We start from the raw sequence: 20912 nt of genomic DNA, 5'->3' as shown, positions 1-20912 counted from the left end.
GCGCCTCTCCTCTCTCTTGCCCACTCCAGTTGTGTTGTGAGCCTGGCTGAAGAATGGTCCTTTGAAGAGGCAGTGTGACGATTATCCAAGGGAGAGGTGTTGTTCTCAACACTTAATGAATAATAAAATTGCATTATAAAATGAAATAAAAAGTTTTAATGAAAATTTGGATCCATAATTTATTTCTTATGTACTGATCTTTTTAAAGTTGTAGTAAGGCACTCAAAGCTGTGAGATATTGTAAATATAGTCACAGCTAAATGTGATGTTCGACACGACATGCAGCGAAGAATTGTTTGCCGTTTTTAAATTTAGCATTTTTATAAATTTATGGTGCGTCTTAAAGTTTATCTTTGTTTCACTTTAAGAGTTTTATATAATGCTGAAAATTAAAGTTTTTTTGTAACTCTTGTCTTTGTGTGTAGGGTGTAGTGGAGGTTCAGGGTTATGTACTGATATCTCACGTTTCAGTGCAATCAGTTCCTTTGGACAGTCTGCGCATCATACGTGGCAGTCAACTCTATAACTCCAGCTATGCTCTCGCAGTACACGACAACATTCACCACAGTCAGGCAGGACTTGGTCTGAGGGAGCTACTCCTTAGGAATCTCACAGGTAAGGGATGTAGAATTTATGACTTTGAGGATTAAAATGGTAAAATTGTCAAATCTACATTGCGTTTTTTTTAGATTTAAATCTAAAATGTTTTCACAACTCTAGGCACCGCATAATAATTTAATCTTCAATCGGCTGGTGGCAAATCTTGTGAGGGGATGCCTTAGCCAAGCCCTGCAATTTCGAAATGTATATTGTATGTATATATCCCAGTATATTTAACACTGTCATAAAAAAACTGAAATATTACGGAATATATACATTTAGATTTCCAGACCAGGAAAAGTCATGGAAATTTTTATAGTGAATATAAATGTTCCTGGATTTGGTCAGTTTTAAAATATTTCATCAGCTATAAATTGCTCTTTGTGTCTGCAAATTATTGTTTGATCAACTATTGCCATTTGTAATAATCTCTCACTCACACGTGAACGATAGTGAGAGAGAGGAGAATGTATTTTAATCCATCGACATTCTGCATGCTCTGTTAAATTCTTAAATTCAATCGCACCTGCATGCCAAATATAAAAGTGTGACTACTGTGCTAGTCAGTAGAAGCGGCCAGCATGGATAAACCATTCATGTGACTATGCTTATCATGAGCCACCCAAAGGGTGTGACATCAGGTTCAGTAGCGCTGCAGTGTAGGGTCACGTAATTAAAGGCGTCTGCTTTGCGTTGGTCACGCTGTGTGGTTGAGCAGATCACAGCCTACATTTTCTTTTATTATTAGTTGCTTTTTGCTTTCAGAGCAATAGCCTACTTGCCTGGTGTAAATAAATACATGTAGTTATCGCTGAGATGATTAATGTGGCATAAACAGTCCTCAATGTTCCACACACACAAGATGGTAAACAAATCTAAGTTTCCCAGCCTTCTAAATGTCACCTCCTCGAATGCTGCCAACCCCGCCCATCTCTGTGCACCACTCCTGAAATGAGGGTGCTCTAGCTGACTTCTAACCCCTAAGAATAATCTGTTTGCTAATCATAACTCTGACTAGGGACCAACTTTTTATGTATATATTCCCTATATGAATGACTGCCCCATCGCCTAAAATACAGAGTCTGGGCAAAATTAAATTTGAGTATTCAGTATGTCATGCATACATTTCTGAACCCTCAACCAAAATTCTTGGATCTTAACACACCACCAAAAACATGGGTTGTGTCTCATTCTTCTGATTGGCATCACCAGCAGGTGGGTGTGCTTTAAGACCAAGCCTAAACAATCTAGAGGGGGTCCAATAGATCCATCCATCCATCCATCCATCCATCCATCTTCAACCGCTTATCCGAAGTCGGGTCGCGGGAGCAGCTGCTCCAGCAGGGGGCCCCAAACTTCCCTATCCCGAGCCACATTAACCAGCTCTGACTGGGGGACACCGAGGTGTTCCCAGGTCAGTGTAGAGATGTAATCTCTCCACCTAATCCTGGGTCTTCCCCGAGGCCTCCTCCCAGCTGGACGTGCCTGAAACACCTCCCTAGGGAGGCGGCCAGGGGGCATCCTTGCCAGATGCCCAAACCACCTCAACTGACTCCTTTCGACGCAAAGGAGCAGCGGCTCTACTCCGAGCTCCTCACGGATGACTGAGCTCCTCACCCTATCTCTAAGGGAGAAGCCCGCCACCCTTCTGAGGAAGCCCATTTCGGCCGCTTGTACTCGCGACCTAGTTCTTTCGGTCATGACCCAGCCTTCATGACCATAGGTGAGGGTAGGAACAAAAATTGACCGGTAGATCAAGAGCTTTGACTTTCGGCTCAGCTCTCTTTTCGTGACAACGGTGCGATAGAGCAAGTGCAATACCGCCCCCGCTTCCCCGATTCTCCGGCCAACCTCCCGCTCCATTGTCCCCTCACTCGTGAACAAGACCCTGAGGTACTTGAACTCCTTCACTTGGGGCAATACCTCCTTCCCTACCTGGAGTACGCACTCCATCGGTTTCCTGCTGAGGAAACCGATGGGTCCAATAGAATCAATGTAAAATCTTAAATTGCATAAGGCACACCTTAAATTGCATCTCTATATGTAGAATTGACGTTTTTTTTTAATCCTAGCCCACAATCCCTCCACCAATACAAAGTATAAATCTTTCTCCCATAATCTCTTGGGAGATGTTGAAGCTCTGTGCCCCAGGCTCTGAATTAGCAGGGAGTAATACACTGATGCCTCATGACCTTTTCCAAAAGCAGTAATCACCACTCGCAGAGTATCTGCCACTTTAGGGGGGTGTATGCTACTCCCAGAAATAGTACAGAGCAGGTGGCGCAGCTGTAAATACCTAAAGAATTGAGACCTGTGAATTCCAAAATGTTGAACCATATTTTCAAAGGGTCTCAACACTCCACACTCATATATGTCACTGAAACAGCTTTTCAGCTTGGTGCTTTCCAGTGGCCCCAACAGGATATTAAGTATTTGAGTATTTTATTCCCAGCAAATTTGTTTGATTTAGTAAAGAGTTAATTTTGACCCTTTAATAAAACGTTTTTTTGAGTGATGTGGGCAGGTGGGCTTCATTACATTTATCTATGATTGGGAAGGTTAATGTTATTATAATGAATTGTATTCCAAAATTCAACTACCTGTTACAATATCTCCCTATAGATTTGACAAATATTTGTGAAAAAAATTTTGATTCCGTAAATCGCTTAGAACATATGAGCCAATATATTTTTGGGTGTTTCTTGTAATGACTAATTGGCCTATATCTTGTGAGGGAAAAACTCAAACATAATAAAACAAAACACATGGACAACAGAACATTCTGAGGTCATGTGCAACATTTGATCAATTTATGCTATATAATTCTAGGGGGCACTATAACTTAAGAAAATATTTTTTTTTTAACTGTGATCAAAGCAGTTGAAATTTGACATGAAAACAAATGTGTCCATGGCATCCACATGATCTGCTGTCAAATTTGGTCATTTTTGTCATGCTCACCAAGAAATTCTGATGATGTGACAAATTTTATCAATTTCTGTTTTTAGCAACACTTTAAAACAGTGTTTCTCATCCCTGTTGCTGGAGCACGGGAATCATGTAATTCAACAGTGAAGGACAGATGCAGGATGTAGTTCCAATTTTGTCCACTAGAGGGAGACACAAGAATATTAATCTTGAGTAGTCATTAGTAATTCTTTAAAAAGGCTGTGTGTAATGTGTCAATATTTGTTTAAATGATAACAGAAACAACAGCTAGCCACAGCCATTCAGAAAAAATGATGTCCTAAACGCTATATTCATTTAATTTTCCAGATGCACTCCAATTGTCCTGACTTAATATCCTTTATATATTAATAACCATAGACCTTATTCACAATAGAGGTATATTAGATATGTGATGGGGATGAATAACAAGGCTGAGATATAGACTTACAGTCTCTTCAACTGCATGTGCTTCATGAAGCCACATAAAGGTTTTAGGTCACATCTGATATTCACAGCATGTGCTTTGTGGAGTTTTTTGAATTTTTTGTATGTTTTTTTATTTGGCTAGATTTATTTATTTTAAGTTTTGTCAACATAATTATACAAAACTCTTTAAACAACAGTACAGCCCACTGAAGAAACTGTAAGTCTGCCCTCACACTCTCATTTTCATCTTGTCAAAAACCAAATATGCTGCTACTATGAATAAGGTCCATGTGTGCTTTTTTGTTTGTTATGGGACACAAAGAGGTTTTTACAATATCTTGAGTTTCAGCTCAAAAAATGAGAAAAGCACAAAAAAAAATTATTATAAAAATATTCCATGCTACTCTGGATCTTCTGATGCCATGTGGTCACTTTGTGTGCAAAAACAGATCCAACTTTAAGTCTTTCAGCAACAATCAGCTTTGCGTTCCCATCCATCATAACAGTCAAATGTACGCTCATTTAAACATTTTATATAGCTGCCTCTACAAGCGTTATGATAGCTTTGATGTCAATGGTGTCAAATACCATGTGACTGACTGTGACCTTGTACTGTAATGTTTGGATGTATATTTTTAAATGAGATGTGACTGCCTTGACAGAAAGGAAGCTTTTCATCTAATAAAACCTTCAGTTTCACTCTGGAGCTATCGTATTGTTTCAGAAGACTTTAAATGCAGCTTGAGTCATTTGGAATACTTTTATTTAAATCTTTTGAATAAATTATTGTGATTGTACTTTTATCTGCTTGTTATTTATTTTAGATTGATGATTGGTTATTTTGTTGCTATATTATTTGGTTAGGTTTAGGCTTTTAGGGTTAGGTTTTGTTCAAAAATATATAGTGTATATTTATATATTTTTAAAATTATTGTGACTACATTTACTATTACATTTTTAGATTATTTATACACCAATCAGCCACAACATTAAAACCACCCGCCTAATATTGTGTAGGTCCCCCTCGTGCCGCTAAAACAGCGCCAACCCTCATCTTGGAATAGCATTCTGAGATGCTATTCTTCTCACCACAATTGTACAGAGCAGTTATCTGAGTTGCTGTAGACTTTGTCAGATCGAATCATTCTGGCCATTCTATGTTGTCCTCTCTCCTCAACAAGCCATTTCTGTCCAAAGAACTGACGCTCATTGGATGTTTTTTTTGTTTTTGAATAAATTCTAGAGACTGTTTTGTGTATAAATCCCAGGAGATCAGCAGTTACATAAGTACTCAAACCAGCCCGTCTACATCCATGCGATTATTTAATCAGCCAATTGTATGGCAGCAGTGCAGTGTATATAATCATGCAGATATGGGTCAGGAGCTTCAGGTAATGTTCACATCAACCATCAGAATGGGGGAAAAATGTGATCTCAGTGATTTGGACCAAGGCATGATTGTTGATACCAGATGGGCTTGTTTAAGTATTTCTGTAACTGTGGATTTCCTGGGATTTTCACGCACAACAGTCCCTAGAATTTACTCTGAATGGTTCCAAAAAACAAAAAACATCCAGTGAGTGGCAGTTCTGTGGACGGAAATACCTTGTTGATGAGAGAGGTCAACAGAGAATGGCCAGACTGGTTCGAACTGGCAAAGTCTATGGTAACTCAGATAACCGCTATGTACAATTGTGGTGAGAAGTATAGCATCTCCGAATGCTATTATGAGATGCGGGTTGGCGCTGTTTTGGACGGCACAATTGAGACCTACACAATATTAGGCAGGTGGTTTTAATGTTGTGGCTGATCGGTGAAAGTGGTTAGGTTCAGGAAGGGGGTAGGGTTAGGGAATTTAACATATCAATATGTTTGTAAAATGTATATAAATAATGTATACAATAAAGTATAATGATGAAATATGCATTGCGTTTAAACGCAAGATAAATCTGAAGATTTTCAAGCCTGTGTTAGAATCGTTAAAACTGAGATGGAAATGGCACTATGGTAATATCTTTGTCATGAGACTGCCCTGGATAATGACCCCCTATTGCTGACTTTGACAGAAATTCTGCTTGGTGGGGTTTATATTTGGGGAAATCCTCAACTGTGCTTCCCTCGGAATATTAAGTGGGATGACACCGTCTATAAAATTCAAAGCAAACTGTTGCACCTGCAAGACGTGCCAAAGAACTGTGAGTTTACTTATAGAGGTCTATGTTTTATACATTAAACCATTTAATACATCATAGATATGATATCTTGTTATTTGTCTATAATATTTAAAAAAAAAATTTTTTTAGGTCCTATTTGTTCTTCAGCATGTGGGTCTGGTGGATGTTGGGGGAAAACGGATCAGGACTGTCAAACATGTGAGTGTCATTAACATATTGAACCTTTTTTTTTTGGTTTGGTAAGGAAAATATCTCTGAGCCTGAACAATACTCAGTGCTATTCATATGTACATCTGATGGTACACCATTATAAATACCTCTTTCTCTCTCTATAGTGACCTCTGTCCATTGCTCATCTGGTTGTTTCCGCTGTAAGGGTCCGAGACCTAATGACTGTTGTCATGTGCAGTGTGCTGCTGGATGCACAGGGCCGAAAGACTCTGACTGTCTGGTAAAAAGATACAGACGCATATTAGAATTGTTGCATTTATTTAAATAATATAGAAATCATAATGAAATAATTAGGGCAGTCATAGTTAACAGATTAAAGTATTCAGTTAACTAAATACGTTTAATGCAGTTCAACTTTTGAAATGCTGTAAAAAAAAAAAAAAATCAATTTGACAAATTAACAGTTTCATTCTGTTCTGTGTGAATTGAAAAAACATTTCAGAACCTTAACAAAAAAAATAATCCACTTCATCACATAAGTGAATTAGAAGGGCATTTAAACAGAGCTGCAGCAAAACAAATAATATAAAAAAAAATTCCATAGTCCATAAAGTAGGGGGAAAATGTTATATTATTTGATCATTGCAGAGTTGCATTGAGTTAAATGGATGTGCTTGAATTGTAATGCAGTTTGATAAATAAAACAAACTGATTGTGAGGATACCTTAAACAGTTGCGCTACTTCACTAATCATCCTCAATCTGTTTTAACCAGATACTTATAAGGCTAAAATAGGCAAGTCATTAGAAATCATTGTCATACTTTTCAATAAAAACACACCTCCTTTCTATGTAAATAAGGCTTCTCAAATATTGTGCCATATTCACAAAAATCTGCCTTATTTGATGGCCGCAATTAATGTTGTGCTATTACTACAAGTTGAAAGCAGGCAGTAAACAGAATTTTATTTATAACAGGCATTTGTGTACATTTTCTAGTGATCATGGCAGCAGTAATTTATTAAATGGTAATTAAATGATGGATAAGAGCATTATAACTTGACATGTATCCAGATGAGTGGTGTAGTCAACTGTGGTCAGCATTTTAAAGAGCTGATTCAGGTGTCTGGATCACAGTGGTGGAGTGATGCTGAACAGTCCCAGTAAAGTAGTCAGTTGAAGTCTGTTGTTGTCCAGTAAAGTTGTAAGTTGTAGTCTGCTGGTACAATGTAGCACTAAGAACAGACCTGCAACTGCTTCGTGCAAATTGTATTTATCATAGTTGTGTATGTGTTTGCTCTGTTATCTAATTTGCATAATTCCTTAAGTGAATCTGCTGCTAGAACAACCCAGACAAAATATGTGATTATGAACTACGTTATCAGTGTTGTAGCTTACTCATTGTTAGTGAATTCCCCCAGAATCTTTCATTAAAAACTGAAATAATGTTTATTTTATAACTGCATTTACTTTATATTGATTTATGTGCTTTGAGACATGATGGAAGGAGATTTGAACAAAGTGTATCATTAGTAATGTTTCCATCTATGTTACAAATTTAGTTTATGTATTTCTTTAAAAATATTGCAAAAACAATTTGAGAATGAAGCAGCGTTTCCATCCCATGTGTTTAAGACTTCAAAATCGTAACTTCTAAGGAAATTGCAGCAAAATTAAAATAAAAATGGAAGTTGAAACCACTGTGGCTCTAATAAATTAGTGCATGCAGAGTTAATGAACTTCAGGTTCACTGGTGTTCAGCATCAGATGCCTTATATCAGGGAATGAAATCGTGTCTGACAGTTTTGGGAGGGAATAGCAGCAGTCATTTGGATGTCAGGCTTTGTGTCTGGAATTTCAGAATAACCAGTTGAGATGCAATGCAATCATGATATTAGCTGGTTTTCCATAAACATATTTTAATGTGAATTTTTTCCTCGTTTGAGGTGATACTTCTTTTATTCGATAAGAAGACATGCACATTAACAATGATGCAAACACCAAATATACATACTGTGCACTTTATTAGGAAAAACTGTACATCTACATATTGGGGCAATTATCTAATCAGCCAATTGTGTGGCATCAGTGCAATGCATAAAATCATTCAGATCCAGGTCTGGAGCTTCAGTTAATGTTCACGTCAACCATCATGATTTTCATGGACAATAGTCCCTATAATTTAGTCAAAATGATGCCAAAAAATAAATACAAATCCAGTGAGCAGCAGTTCTGCAGACAGGAAGACCTTGATGGTGAGAGAGAGGTCAACGCCTGACTAGTTCAAGCTGACAAAAAGGCTACCGTAACACAGATAACCACTGTACAATTGTAGTGAGTAGAATAGGATCTAAGAAAGCAAAACACGTCGGACCTTGAGACAGATGGGCTACAACAGCAGAAGACCACATCTAGCAATTTATTAGGACGATAATGTTCCTAATAAAGTGCCCAGTGAGTGTATATTCCTATATAATCTATATTGACAGAGATGATTAGGTATTTTTTAAAAGGAAATTGAAGGTGTATATAGGATATTAATACAAATATCTGCTTTTATACATAAAATTATTTTGTTTGTGAATGTATAGGCCTGTCGTCACTTTAATGACAGTGGGACGTGTAAAGACAATTGCCCCCTGCCCAACATCTATGACCCAATAACCTTCCAGTCCAAACCCAACAAGGACAAAAAGTTCAGCTTTGGAGCTACATGTGTAAAAAAGTGTCCACGTACGTCAATCCCTTTATTATCAATTTTAACATAATTAAAAAAAATGTATCTTACAGTATCTTTCTTTTCTTACTTTTTCAATTCTATTGCTATTCTTTCTCCTTCATAGATAACTATTTGGCCATGGAGGTGGCGTGTACCATGGTTTGTCCCAAAGCTAACCAGGAAGTCATTACTATTCAAACAGATGGACAAGAAACACAGAAATGTGAAAAGTGTGAAGGAGAGTGTCCTGAAGGTCTGTGTGTGTGTGTGGTGTGGGTGGGGGGATGGGGGTTTGAGTGGTTTACAAGGACATTTTTTTTAGGTTGCAAACTGGTAATTACAAGGGTATTATGCTATAAATGTGGTTTATGAGGTTTATGAGGACATTATAAATGTAGAAAATTTTTTGTGAGGTTTAGGGGTAGGGTTAGGGTTAAGGTTCGGGGATAGAATCTATTGTTCGTACAGTATAAAAATGATTATGTCTATGGAGTGTCCTCATAAGGATAGCCGCACCAATGTGTGTGTGTGTGTGTGTGTGTGTGTGTGTGTGTGTGTGTGTGTGTGTGTGTGTATTTAAGGCTTCTAGCTACTTAAGCTTAATTTCATGCATTGCTGCATTCTGAAATGTGTCAGAGAGCAATTCATAATGCAACACAAGTACATGTTGCATTCTCAGTTTTAAGGCAAGGGGCACAGTCGCTCATTGTGTCGATGTGAAGCGAAACTAGGGGACTTCTTTGAAGGCCTTGATTACCTCTGAACTTTAGAAAAGACCAATGAGAAATTGTTCGCTTCCCAAGAGACCGCCCATTGCCCGTTCTGGTACTCCCTAGCGAAGGCTCCCCTCGGGACAGACACGCTGACACACAGCTGGCCCCGGGGGCTGCACAAATACGCATTTCCCCCAGTGAGCCTACTTGCACGGGTGCTGTGCAAGGTCAGGGAGGACGAGGAACAAGTCACTCTGGTATCCCCCTACTGGCCCACAAGGACTTGGTTCTCGGATCTCACGCTCCTGAAGTTCGCAAATTGGTGTTCTTTCCAATCTGAAGACCCGCAGAGATGCACAGTCTGGTCAGTGCTCTCCTTTCTGAAAGAGAGGGGAGGCTGTCCCCCTCCACCTTGAAGGTTTATGTAGCCGCCATATCGGCTCACCATGACGCAGTGTACAGTAAGTCTCTAGGGAAGCACGATCTGATTATCAGGTTCCTTATAGGCAGCCAGAGACCTCGCAGGACTGTTCCCCTCATGGGATCTCTCCGTTGTCCATTCAGGCTTTCAGAGACCCCCCTTCGAGCCTCTAGAATCAGTTGAGCTCAAAGCCCTCTTCTTGAAGACGGCCCTCCTTATTGAGCTCGCCTCCATCAAGAGGGTTGGGGACCTGCAAGCATTCTCTGTCAGCGACACTTGCCTGGAGTTCGGTCCGGCAGACACCCATGTCGTCCTAAGACCAAGGTTCCTACAACCCCCTTCAGGGACCAGGTAGTGAACCTGCAAACGCTGCCCCGGGAGGAGGCAGATCCAGCCTTTTCGTTGCTGTGTCCAGTGGATGCTTTGCTTACCTATGTGGAGCGCATGCAGAGCTTTAGATGTTCTGAGCAGCTCTTTGTCTGCTTTGGTGGACAGCGGAAAGGGAACGCTGTCTCCAAACAGAAGCTTTCCTACTGGGCCTTTCCCCTCCACTGAGGTGATCATGTGCGCTCTTTTTCTCCAAGAGAGTTCACTAGATTCGCGCTTCCTGGATATTCTTCCTAGCCCTCTGGTCCACGAATTCAGTGGAGGAATTCCCCGACCAGACCCACTACGGGTACTAAAATTACTCTGTATTGGAATAGGTGCTCCACAGGATGGGCCCTTGCGGATTAATCCTCCTGTGTGTGTTCCGCAGAACGGCGGACCCGCGTCTCACTTGGGCAGTCCCCACTGCCCCCCGGTCGTCGTGTGTGAAGCAACTCCTCCCTCGCAGCACCATTCCCAAATGTGGCCTGAAAACCCATGTGACGTATTTCGCCACTCTTTACCTCCCACCTGCCTGGGCAGGTGGTTGTCTCCGCGGGGTCTTTTCCCCCAGAAAGAATAGGAGTTGGAAAAGAATGCCTTCCCCGATGTGTATGATAGCGTTAAGATTTAACTATATGCGAGAAACATAGAGAGAGAAAAGGCACGGCCTGCTCCCATGCTTGGCACGTTGCTTTGTTGCCCCCTTCGGGTAGCCGGGAACCTAAAAAGTTGATGGGGTTTATGTATTTGTTGGGTCGATGGGGAAGGGTACGTGCAGTCTGACGCAGCCTGTTGCTTTGGCACGCCACTGCCGTCCCGCACCTGCATCAGCAGCGCACATACATGGTACAGACGTCGAAGTGAGCGACAGACGGGGAACATACTGTTGTAACCTCCATTCCCTGATGGAGGGAACGAGACGTTGTGTCCCCCTGGCCATGACGCTGAACCGAGCCACTGCTATTGCTGAACCTAACTCTCGGCTCCTCAGTGCAAAACCTGAATGGACAGATGCATGATTCCCTCCTTCTATACCCATATATCCAGGGGAGAGACATGCAAATTCTGTCTGCCAATTTCTCATTGGCCTTTTCAAGTTCAGAGGAAACCGAGGCCTTCAAAGAAGTCCCTAGTGTTGCGTCACTCGACGCAACGTCTCGTTCCCTCGATCAGGGAACGGAGGTTACAACAGTAACTTTGACGTTTTCTCTTTCAGGTCAACTACTGTCATCTCCAACTACTGTACATATGAACAATGCAACAAAAAACAAATACTATTAAAATATGAATAATATACGTAAAAAATTAACTGAACAGAACTCAATCGACAACTCAAACCTTCCACATCGACTTAAACTCACCTGTGCGTAATCAAACGCATCAATGGAGACTGATGATGAGGCAATTGTCATTAGATTTTGCATCTTTGCCTTGGACAGACGACTTCTCGTGGCAGTTTTAATTTGGTTCTGGAGACTGAACCCAGAGTCAAGTGCTGCATTGCCCTCCACATGACAAGAGTTGCAGAAAGCGTCACAGAGGGGCAATTTCACGAGTTTGCCATGTAAAAAATTGGGAGATGTGCACAATAAACGTTGAAACATTTATTTGGAAGACAGAAAAAAGCTTGCAGTTGATTAGATAGCAGAAAGGACTCTTTTATGTTTAAGTCTAAGCGTTTTCTTGGCGAATTTAAATTAGTTCAATAACTGGGGTCTCTGCTATTCGTAAATGATAAGGTAATATTTAATTTTAAGAAATTATTAGACATTCAAAATCTCTTCACAAATTTGGACAGTTTTAAATATTTCTTGTCTTACTCTCAAAGTCATTATTGGTGAAAAACACTTAGGTGTTAAGTGACGTCACTTCAAACACTTCAATGTATTCTGCAGCGCTGATGCGAGTCATGTGAAAGACCCTTAACGCGTATAAATATCAGTTACTTTTGCACATTGTTCTTCACAATCACAAAAGTGAACAATTATGGTTTCAAAACGGCAAATTTCTCCATAAGGTGAGGAGTTTGTATCCCTGAAATTATTATAATTTTTTTACATTTTACATGCATATATTTATTTTGTGTGTGGGAAACACTGCCTTAAAGGGGACCTATTATGCAAAATTCACTTTTACATGGTGTTTGAACATAAATGTATGTTGGCAGCGTGTGTACACAACCACCCTATAATGATAAAAATCCACCCATAATAGTAAGCACTGTTTCAGAACAATCCGTTCGCAGATTCTGTACAAAGTGACATCAATTTAAAGTCACGCCATGCGCTGAGCTGTGTACGTGTATTGCTGACACAGGAGCGGGCAGGAACTTGACATGCCAAATGACCAGCTGTATCAGACTGCACGTACCCTTCCCCCAATGCCCCATAAAGTTGTCAGAATCCTTATAGTTACCCTAGACAGGGGAACAAGGTGACGCTTGCCAAACTGGGAACGGGCTGAACCTAGCCGGGCCTCTTTTCTCTCTATGTTTCTCGCATAGAGTCAATGGCTGGGGCCCTTACAGGCAACAGGGAAGGGGATCTTACACAGTTTCCTATTCTTTCAGGGGGAAAAGACCCTGCGGAGACCACACCAGGTAAGAGTGGTGACATACACCACATGGGCTTTTAGGTCACATGTGGGAAGTGGCACGGTGGTAGATCTCTTCGGAGGGAGGAGTTGCTACAGACACGGTGACCGGGGGACAGTGAGAACTTCCCAAGGGAGACTCGTGTCCGCTCGTAAGGGGACCATACTGCGGAAAATACACACAGGGGGGAAGTCCACGTAGGAGCCCTGACCTGTGGAGCACCTATTCCAGCACAGGGTAGATCTGAGTACCCGCAGTGGATTAGGTTGAAGAATTCCTCTGCTGAATTGCAGACCCAGAGGGCTAGGGAGGAGTCATCCAGGGATCCGAGTGAGTGGGATCACCTGGGAGAAAATGCGCAGCACACGGTGCCCCAACCCAATTTGGAGGCGTCGGTTGTGACCAAGACGCATCGGGACACCTGCTGCAAGGGGACTCCTGCCCGCATTAAGCAGAGGTCTATCCAGGGTTTGAATGTTTGGCGGCATGCGGGATGCTCGTCTCGGAACTGGAGTCTGGAGCCAGTGCTGAAGCGGTCTCATATGCATCAACCCCAGCGGCGCGACCGCCGCGGAGGACGCCATATGCCCCAGGAGCCTCTGGAAAAGTTTTAAAGGGACCGCAGTGCCTGGCCTGAAGGCAACAAGGCATACCAGCACTGACTGCGCGACGCTCGATGGTGAGGCACGCTGATATTGAAACTGAGTCTAACTCCATCCTGAGAAAAGAGATGCTCTGAACCAAGCTTGCTCTTTTCCCAGTTGACCTGAAGCCCTAAGCGGCTGAGGTGCCTGAGCACCTGGTCCCTGTGGGCGCATAGTAACTCTCGAGTGTGGGCCAGGATGAGCCAGTCATCGAGGTAGTTGAGTATATGGATGACAGCTTCTCGGAGCGGGGCAAGGGCTGCCTCTGCGACCTTCGTAAAGTGTCAAACTGAATTGCGTAACCGAGTCGGATGGTCCTGGTCAGCCAGTATGACGGGTTGGGAAGTGAAAGCCACGCATCCAACCTTCGTGCTAGGGGCACTAACGGGAAGATTATTTTTGATGTCTCCGGCAGGGCTTCGAGGAGGAGGTCCGGTGGAGGCATCCTCTAGACTCGTCAGAACCACCTGCCGGGGGAACAGTCATGGGGCTGAAGGCAGGGGGTCCAGCATGCTGGGACTGTTGAGGTGTGGCGGCGGAGTGCCGTGAGAATGGTATTTGCAGGCCAGGTGACCCAGAGACAAAGGAAATAGCTCTTTTATTGAGAATGTGGGTACGGGGCTGCGGCAAATTAAATAAATTCAAACAAGGATTCTCCTCCCGGCCCTCCACCTGGGGACGGAGTGGTCTGCTTACCAGCTCCGGAGAGAACGTCTTGGTCTCTGGGTCAATCGTCTCAGGAGTGCCTGGGAGCCTTCCAGGTCCTCAAGGGGGTCCGTGAGACGGGGGCCGTGCGCTTTCTGCGGGGCGCTCGATGCAGGGGCTGAGAGCTGGGCCCCGGTTCATGTGGAGCTGCGCATTTCTTAGCCGCAGGAGGACGCCCTCGGCGAGCAGACGGGGCTTGGCCCTTGGCGGCAGGTTTGCGGCGGGGCAGGATGTGTGAAATGGCCTCCGTCTGCTTTTTCGCCACAGAGAACTGCTGGGTGAAGTCCTCGACGGTGTCGCTGAAGAGGCCGAACTGGGAGACAGGGGCATCTAGGAAGCGTGTCTTGTCCGTCTCGCGCATCTCGACCAAGTTCAGCCACAGATGACGTTCCTGAACCACAAGTGTGGCCATCGCCTGCCCGAGTGACTGCACTGTGGCCTTGTGGCCCTGAGGGTGAGGTCAATCGCCGAGCGCAGTTCCTGCAGCACGTCGGGATCAGGACTACCCTCGTGCAGATCTTTGAGTGCCTTGGCCTCTTGGACTTGCAGGAGGGCCATGGCATGCAGGGCGGAAGCGGCCTGTCCGGTGGCGCTGTATGCTTTGGCGGCCAATGATAACATCATCCTACAGGCCTTGGAGGGCAGCACAGGGCGACCCAGCCAGGTGTTGGTGTTCTCGGGGCATAGGTGGATCGCAACCGCCCTATCCACCTGGGAAATCGGCATGTACCGGGGGCCGCTCCGCCATCGAGGGTAGTGATAGAGGATGAGCGAGGGGCTTTGTGACGAGTGGAGAGGGGTGCTCTCCATGCAGTCGCCAGCTCATCATCCACCTCCGGGAAGAAAGGGAGGGGACGTGGCTGTTAGCAGCATGCAGACCAAAGGAACCAATCATCCAGCCACAATGGCTGTGGGGAGGATGGAGGGTTCCAGTCCAGCCCCACGCTGGCGGCGGCCCGGGCAACCATGTCGGACATCTGGGCGTCAGCCTCAGCCTGGGCAGTCTGGCCCGAAGGCGGCAGCCCAGTCGAGTCATCCGCGTCAGATGCCAGACCGCTCTCCAATGCAGCGGCGAGCTCATCCAGCTCGGGGGGCTCCAGAGGATAGGCAGGCTGGCTGTGAGGTGAGCCGCTGTTGCCTCGAGCCCAGACATATGTCAACAAGCATGCCGGGGGGCGGGTGGTTTGCGGGGGTGTACCCGGCGAAACCGAGCCCACAGCCATCCCCAGATCGCCTCCATCGCCAGCCGCATCATCCTCAATCTCGTGGGAAGAAGGAGTGACGCGGGGCAGCTGAAGTGGCGTTCCTTCGGTTGAAGGAAAGCCACGACTGCAACGTTGCCATGGTCATGTTCTCTCAGTGAGAACATGAACCATCCACAAATGCTGCCTCGGTGTGATCGCAGCCCAGACACACGAGACAGCGCCTATGTCCGTCTGAAGCAGAGAGCACTCTACCGCATCCAGGAACTACACAGGGGCGGTAAGGCATCTTTATAAAGACGCGTCCTGAAAAGGACTTTCAACGCCGCTGTGTATTGCTCTTTTAGAGGAAAATACTCTTTTAGAGAAAATCACTCTTTTACAAACACTCTTTTAGTTTGCGCTGTCGAAGCGCCCAGGGGCACTGCCGTGCAGAGAAGGAGAAAGCCGCTGAAGTGTGCCGTAGATCCAACAGCAGATCGCTCAGAGGTAAGAGGAACAGGTGTGTGACTCGCAGCTGAATGCATACACGACCATCGACTCCGAAGAAAATTTCTGAATGAAGCAGATGTCTTTTCCCGCCTTTAATCCTGTATGTCCGGGGGCGGGACATGCAAATTCTGTCTACCAACTTCTCATTGGTCTTTTTCATAGATCAGAGGTATATTCGGCACTCAAGAGAGAGACCCCTAGTGTCGCTTCTTCGACACAACGTCGAAGTGAGCGACAGACGGGGAACAGCTTTTTTTTATTCCCACACAAAAACTGGCATTTTCAACATGGTATACTAAATGTCTGTAGGGTATTTTGAGCTGAATCTTCACAGACACAATCTGGGGACACCAAAAATTTAAATGATATCTTGTGAAAAGGGGCATAATAGGTGCCCTTTAAAAATGTCCTATACATAATGCAATATCCTTGTGGAGTGGAGGGGGCGAGGCCAGGCCGGGCTAGAATGTCGCACGCCCGGTCCCCAATCGGCCTGATGGGGCGTTTAATTAAACTCCAAAACCAAAACACACAAACATAAACACACACATGATGGACATGCCCATAATTCTCTCTCTCTCGACCCATCGTCACCTGCCGCCTTTATCCCTCGCGCGCCCCATCAGGCCGATTGGGGACCGGGCGTGCGACATTCTAGCCCGGCCTTGCCCCCCTCCGCTCCACAATCCTAAACTGGCTACATGTGAAGAATTCACAACAGAGTAACAACTAAATATTAGCTAATACTTCAATTTATTCATTATATGCTATTATATCAGGAGCTCAGGTTTTCAGGACAGTTTTCTCATGTTGTTGTATGTAATCTTATATATTGAACATATTAATCTTTCTTTTAAAAGTAGTTTATACATTTTTCTAAATAATTTAATATTTTATTTATATGGTCTATTACAGTTTAAATCATGTTTTTGTCATTTTGCACATTATTGTCAACTAAAATATGTTATTTTTGTTGAGTAAATTTATATGCCATTTTAGTCAGAATAAAATGGACTTAAATTAATGAATATGGCATGATGAAATATTAACTACATTTTAAGGGCATTTTTGTCAAAAGACAAAAATGATTATAGGTTTGTTACCACCACAGTAATTTAAGAATGCACATTTTCATATTTACAATGGGATCACACACTTGAAATGCATGTATTTACATCTGTGATTGTGTACTTGTGCAGAGTATATTTCTGGCCTTATAGTCTGTGAGCATAACTAAGTTATGACTGAATTGTGTATAAATGTAAATGTTATTGGGTCTATGATGCAGCATTATTTTTATTGTAGTATTAATATATTTGTGTGCTGTCTGTTAGTGTGTTATGGGTTAGGTATGGGAAACCTTCAGGGCGTGTCAGTTGTGGACGCCACCAACATTGGCATGTTTGTTGGCTGTAAGAAGATCTACGGCAGTTTAGCTTTTCTTTCGGACTCATTTAAAGAGTAAGCACGAGTAAATGAAAGAGTAGTTTACCTAAAAATTACAATTCTGTCAGCATCTATTTGCCCTCATGTCATCCTGTATAATTTTCTTTCTGTGGAACACAAAAAGAGAAATTTGTAAGAGTGTTGATGCAGCATACCATGACCAATGGCTGTCAAAAATGACAAAACGCACCATAAAAGTAGTCTATATTCAAGTCTTCTGAAGCCAAACACTAGCTTTCTGTGAGGAGCACACTGAAATTTAAGTCATTGTTCACCGAAAACGTAAAAATCGAATTTGTGCATGTGCATATTCAAACTTGCCATGCCATTTACTGTTACAAAATACGCAAGAACCAATTTTATTTGGTGCCACTGATGTCAAACCTTGGCAGTTTTCTGATGGTTTCGTTGTATGGAAAAGAGCTGCATGAACATTTTTGTTACACAGAAGAAAGTCATACAAGTTTGAAACAGAATGGGGTTAGTAAATAAGGAGAGAATAACATTTTTTGGGTGAACTATTCCTTTTAAAATATATTTTTTCTGATAAAAAATGTTCATACAATGACAGTGGTATGTTAAAAAATAACTTCAGTTGTTAAACTTGTTATATTTTGTCTGTTGTGTTCTCCATATAGGAACACTGTTACCAATTTATCTGGACTGCAGTGGAGTGACTTGGAGAGGTTGAAGACTATAGAGGAGATCACAGGTGAACATCACAGTTGAAATTAACGTGACTAAGATCACAAAGAGAAAACACAAATTACAAGCCTACTGGTCGTAGATCTCTGTTTTACGAACTAAAATGTACTTAACAATTAGCGTTGTGAATTTTTAGGCACCTCCCGATCCAATTTCAAAGTGATTTGCATCTCAATGCATCTCAATTTTATTTTAAATCTTCTCAGCACAGGGTGCAAATCTGGTGAGTCAAGGTGGCTCGTTGCCAAATTCTGTGTAAAGATTCTGCATTAAAGCTGTATGAAAATCAGGGTTGGAAAATTAGCGAGGTCTTGGGTGGGTCGGGCTTCAAGAATTGTACCAAAATTGTACCAACAAATGCAACCCATGCACTATATATAAATGTATCTATCATTACATAAATAAAGACATGTAGCTGTTTGCAAAATATGTTTTACTTAAGATTAAGATCCACAATTTACTGACAATGGTCCTCATTGATTGCGCCACAATTTGTTGATTGTTTACTGTAGGCTAGGTGTAGAAAATAAATGTATTTATTTACTTATATTCATGCAAAAATACTTATTAATAGTTTCCATATTATAAGCAATACTGCATTAATGATAAGAAATAAGAAAATTGCTGAAACAGAGCAGAAACAACTTAAAATACTCTGTCATTTTTGGGTATACAAGTGTAAGACATCATTAGAGACTATAAAGGGTCTACTTTTATTTGTGTACACTCACATTAACAACAAAATCTTGTGCTTTTGTAAAATAACGAAAATAAAAAGGGTTAGCTTTCAGCAGTCTCTGTGTTCACAAACATATTTCAGAAACGTGTCACAAAAATGAACTGAAACTCTGCGAATGCTTATCACACAAACATGAAACATATGTCTAAATAAAGCTTAAAAGGTCTACTTTTAAATAAAACAATCCAAATTTAAAACAAATATTCCCCTGCAATGCAATCTGTTTGAAATGTACAGTTTTTACCGGTCCATCTCATTATCTGTAATGTGATCCCACCCACCAGCAGAGCGTGCCATTAATACGCTAATGTGCTGAGATGATCAATTCAAATGGTGAACGCCCCCGACAGTGTTCAGAGGTTTGATGTAAACAATTCATTAATTTTACTGCGCGTTTGTAACGTTACACAGGCTAGTAAACTCCAGGATATTAAGGAAGAGTTAACATTTTCCTCAGAAGAAGAGCGGGACTACGATGAACGTTTGTATTTTGAAGAGAGACTTGATCCAGCCGAGGATACAATTTCAGACGAGTTAGTCATTCAGTTTTCTTTAGCTGACATGCTATTTTATATAAACATGTACATATTTTACTAGTGGGACTGTTTCCAGACTTGCCAGCCAGGATTCAGAGTATTGATATTTGAAATATGTCCTAGTAAGCAAGTTTTAGTTACATGTAAACAGTGTTGTAGTACTCGAGACTCGGACTCGTCTCGGACTCGGTCTCGAGACCATATTTTAATGGTCTTGGTCTTGTCATGGACTCGTGTGCATTTTGACTCGGTATTGACTCATACTCGAACATTTTAGGACTCGGACTTATTCCCGAGTCCACTCGAGTCCAATTCAAAATATTTTTCATGATTATTAATGTATGTATATAATATTTCTTTAAATTGATTGACACGCCCAGTGATTGGTGACTAGAAATGTTATGTGGACTTACAGTATAGAGTGGTACAGTAATGTTATGTGTACTAGAAATGTTATATGGATGTATATAGTGGTACAATGAAATGATGCTATATGGACAAAAGCACTTAATACTGACAAATTGTAATAAAATTACTTTAACACCACCTACTATGTGGCCTTTTTACCCTAAACTGATAATATTTTTTTAAACCAATATCACAAAGTAAATAAAAGTAAATTAGGTAATCAACCCTCTCTGGTCTCGGTCTCGACTCGGACTCGACCCTCTCTGGTCTCGGTCTCGACTCGGACTCGACTCTCTCTGGTCTCGGTCTCGACTCGGACTAGACTCTCTCTGGTCTCGGTCTCGACTCGGACTCGAGTGAGTTGGTCTCGACTACAACTCTGCATGTAAATGCTGCTTCAGCTAAAGCATGTTTTTAAATTGTATGCTGTATAATATAAATATGATATATAATATGATATAAAAATAATATGAATGTTTAGATTATATTTGATCTAGTGTTTATAATGCCTCATTATCATCAACAAAGCTTGTGCTTGCAAATATGTGTTAGGGTTAAATGAGTAAAATGCACTTTAAATATGCCCATATTAGAAAATCAGCATATTATAATGATTTCTGAAGTATTATGTGACACTGAAGACTGCAGTAATGATGCTGAAAATTCAGCTTTGATCACAAATTGCATTTTACAATATATTTAAATAGAAAACTGTTCTTTTAAATTGTAAAAAGAGTTCAGAATATCAGTATTGTTTCTATATTTTGGATCAAATAAATCCAGTTTTGGTGAGCAGAAGAGATTCTTTTAACGGTAGTGTAGGTCTAAAATTAAGTAAAGTCTTTATGTAAAGAAAATATATAGTCAGATTACTTCTTTTAACTTAAAACTTGATTTGGAT

At 41.9% G+C, this 20912-nt stretch overlaps 1 protein-coding gene across 2 annotated transcripts in view; it reads left to right on the top strand.

Moving 5' to 3' along the window:
- LOC127626753 (receptor tyrosine-protein kinase erbB-2-like) overlaps positions 1 to 20912 on the top strand; it is a 165903-nt gene that overhangs the window by 87323 nt on the left and 57668 nt on the right. For both annotated transcript variants that reach the window (XM_052102768.1, XM_052102767.1), the window contains exons 3-10: positions 426 to 615; positions 6042 to 6170; positions 6279 to 6347; positions 6485 to 6600; positions 8911 to 9052; positions 9163 to 9291; positions 17512 to 17638; positions 18262 to 18335. In XM_052102768.1, coding sequence (XP_051958728.1) covers positions 426 to 615; positions 6042 to 6170; positions 6279 to 6347; positions 6485 to 6600; positions 8911 to 9052; positions 9163 to 9291; positions 17512 to 17638; positions 18262 to 18335 — 976 coding nt within the window. The remainder of the gene's footprint in view (positions 1 to 425; positions 616 to 6041; positions 6171 to 6278; positions 6348 to 6484; positions 6601 to 8910; positions 9053 to 9162; positions 9292 to 17511; positions 17639 to 18261; positions 18336 to 20912) is intronic.

This window comes from Xyrauchen texanus, chromosome 33 (assembly GCF_025860055.1).
Source record: "Xyrauchen texanus isolate HMW12.3.18 chromosome 33, RBS_HiC_50CHRs, whole genome shotgun sequence".
In the NCBI taxonomy this organism is placed as follows: Eukaryota; Metazoa; Chordata; class Actinopteri; order Cypriniformes; family Catostomidae; genus Xyrauchen; species Xyrauchen texanus.
This window is presented reverse-complemented; position numbering and strand designations above follow the sequence as displayed.